Source organism: Calidris pugnax, unplaced genomic scaffold (assembly GCF_001431845.1).
Source record: "Calidris pugnax isolate Ruff unplaced genomic scaffold, ASM143184v1 scaffold305, whole genome shotgun sequence".
In the NCBI taxonomy this organism is placed as follows: Eukaryota; Metazoa; Chordata; class Aves; order Charadriiformes; family Scolopacidae; genus Calidris; species Calidris pugnax.
Window position 1 is genome coordinate 234,537 of NW_015091074.1, and position 1,266 is coordinate 235,802.

General features: G+C 52.4%; 1 protein-coding gene across 1 annotated transcript in view; it reads left to right on the forward strand.

Annotated features, from left to right (window-relative positions):
* The first annotated feature begins 825 nt into the window (after positions 1–825).
* S100A11 (S100 calcium binding protein A11) overlaps positions 826–1,266 on the forward strand; it is a 2,394-nt gene continuing 1,953 nt past the window's right edge. Inside the window, exon 1 of the mRNA XM_014957315.1 lies at positions 826–995. Coding sequence (XP_014812801.1) covers positions 993–995 — 3 coding nt within the window. The 5' untranslated portion in view covers positions 826–992. The remainder of the gene's footprint in view (positions 996–1,266) is intronic.

Below are 1,266 nucleotides of genomic sequence, written 5' to 3' on the forward strand. Positions count from 1 at the left end.
CAAATCTCCGGGGAGGAGCAAGGCAGCCCCCGGGATGGGGGACTCGGGGGGGGTTGGAAGTTGGCCACGAACCTGGGGATGGAATGAGGGGGCCATAAAGGGATGAGTTGCAAAGGATCGAGGGGAGAAAATAGAGAAGGAGGGGAAAATATGAGTTTAAATGGAAAAGTGGGAATAGATAAAGGGAGTGGAATCACCGAATTCTGTTGATTCTGTGAAATAGAAGAATGGGAGAGTAAATGGACAAATGGGAGTGTAAATGGACAAATGGGAGTGGGAATAGATAAAGGGAGTGGAATTACAGAATTCTGTGATTCTGTGAAATCAATAGAAGAATGGGAGTGTAAATGGACAAATGGGAGTGTAAATGGACAAATGGGAGTGGGAATAGATAAAGGGAGTGGAGTCACAGAATTCTGTGATTCTGTGAAATAGAAAATATGAGTTTAAATGGACAAATGGGAGTGGGAATAGATAAAGGGAGTGGAATCACAGAATTCTGTGATTCTGTGGTTCTGTGAAATAGAAGAATGGGAGGGTAAATGGACAAATGGGAGTGGGAATAGATAAAGGGAGTGGAATCACCGAATTCTGTTGATTCTGTGAAATAGAAGAATGGGAGAGTAAATGGACAAATGGGAGTGGGAATAGATAAAGGGAGCGGAAATAGAAGAATAGGAGCGTAAATGGACAAATGGGAGCGTAAATGGACAAATGGGAGTGTAAATAACCGTGAAGAATAAAGCTCGGGAGGGAAAGGGGTAGAAAATCTGCAGGAGGGACCTGCCCCGTTCCTGAGCCTGCGCCGGGGACCGAGGGCACGTCGGGATCTGCCGTTAGAGCCGCCGTGGTTGCCCAAGGGGCTGAGTCAGGGCTGGGCGCTGGCCACGTCGGGAAGGGCGGTGGCCACGGTGTGAGGCTCATTTACCGCCCCGGCTCCGGCTGCACCACATCACACCAAGGAAACGAGCCCCTCTCCGAGCCCCCCAACCATGGTGAGTGAACAGGGACCCCCCCCTTGGGCTGGGGAGGAAGAGGAGGCCCCGGGTTGGGGGGGAGCTTTTCCCACTAAACGGCCCCCGGAGATGAAGGAAAGACGGACTTTGGTACCGGAAAAATCATCCGGGATCAAGGGATCTCTGCTGGGGAGGGGGCCTGGGGGCAGGAAAAAGGGGGGGCAGAGGGTCCCTGGAGGTGTGGGGGGGCAGGGGGGTGGTAGTTGTGTTGTTCCCCCCCACCTTCTCCCCTCTTTTCCCCCCCCCACCT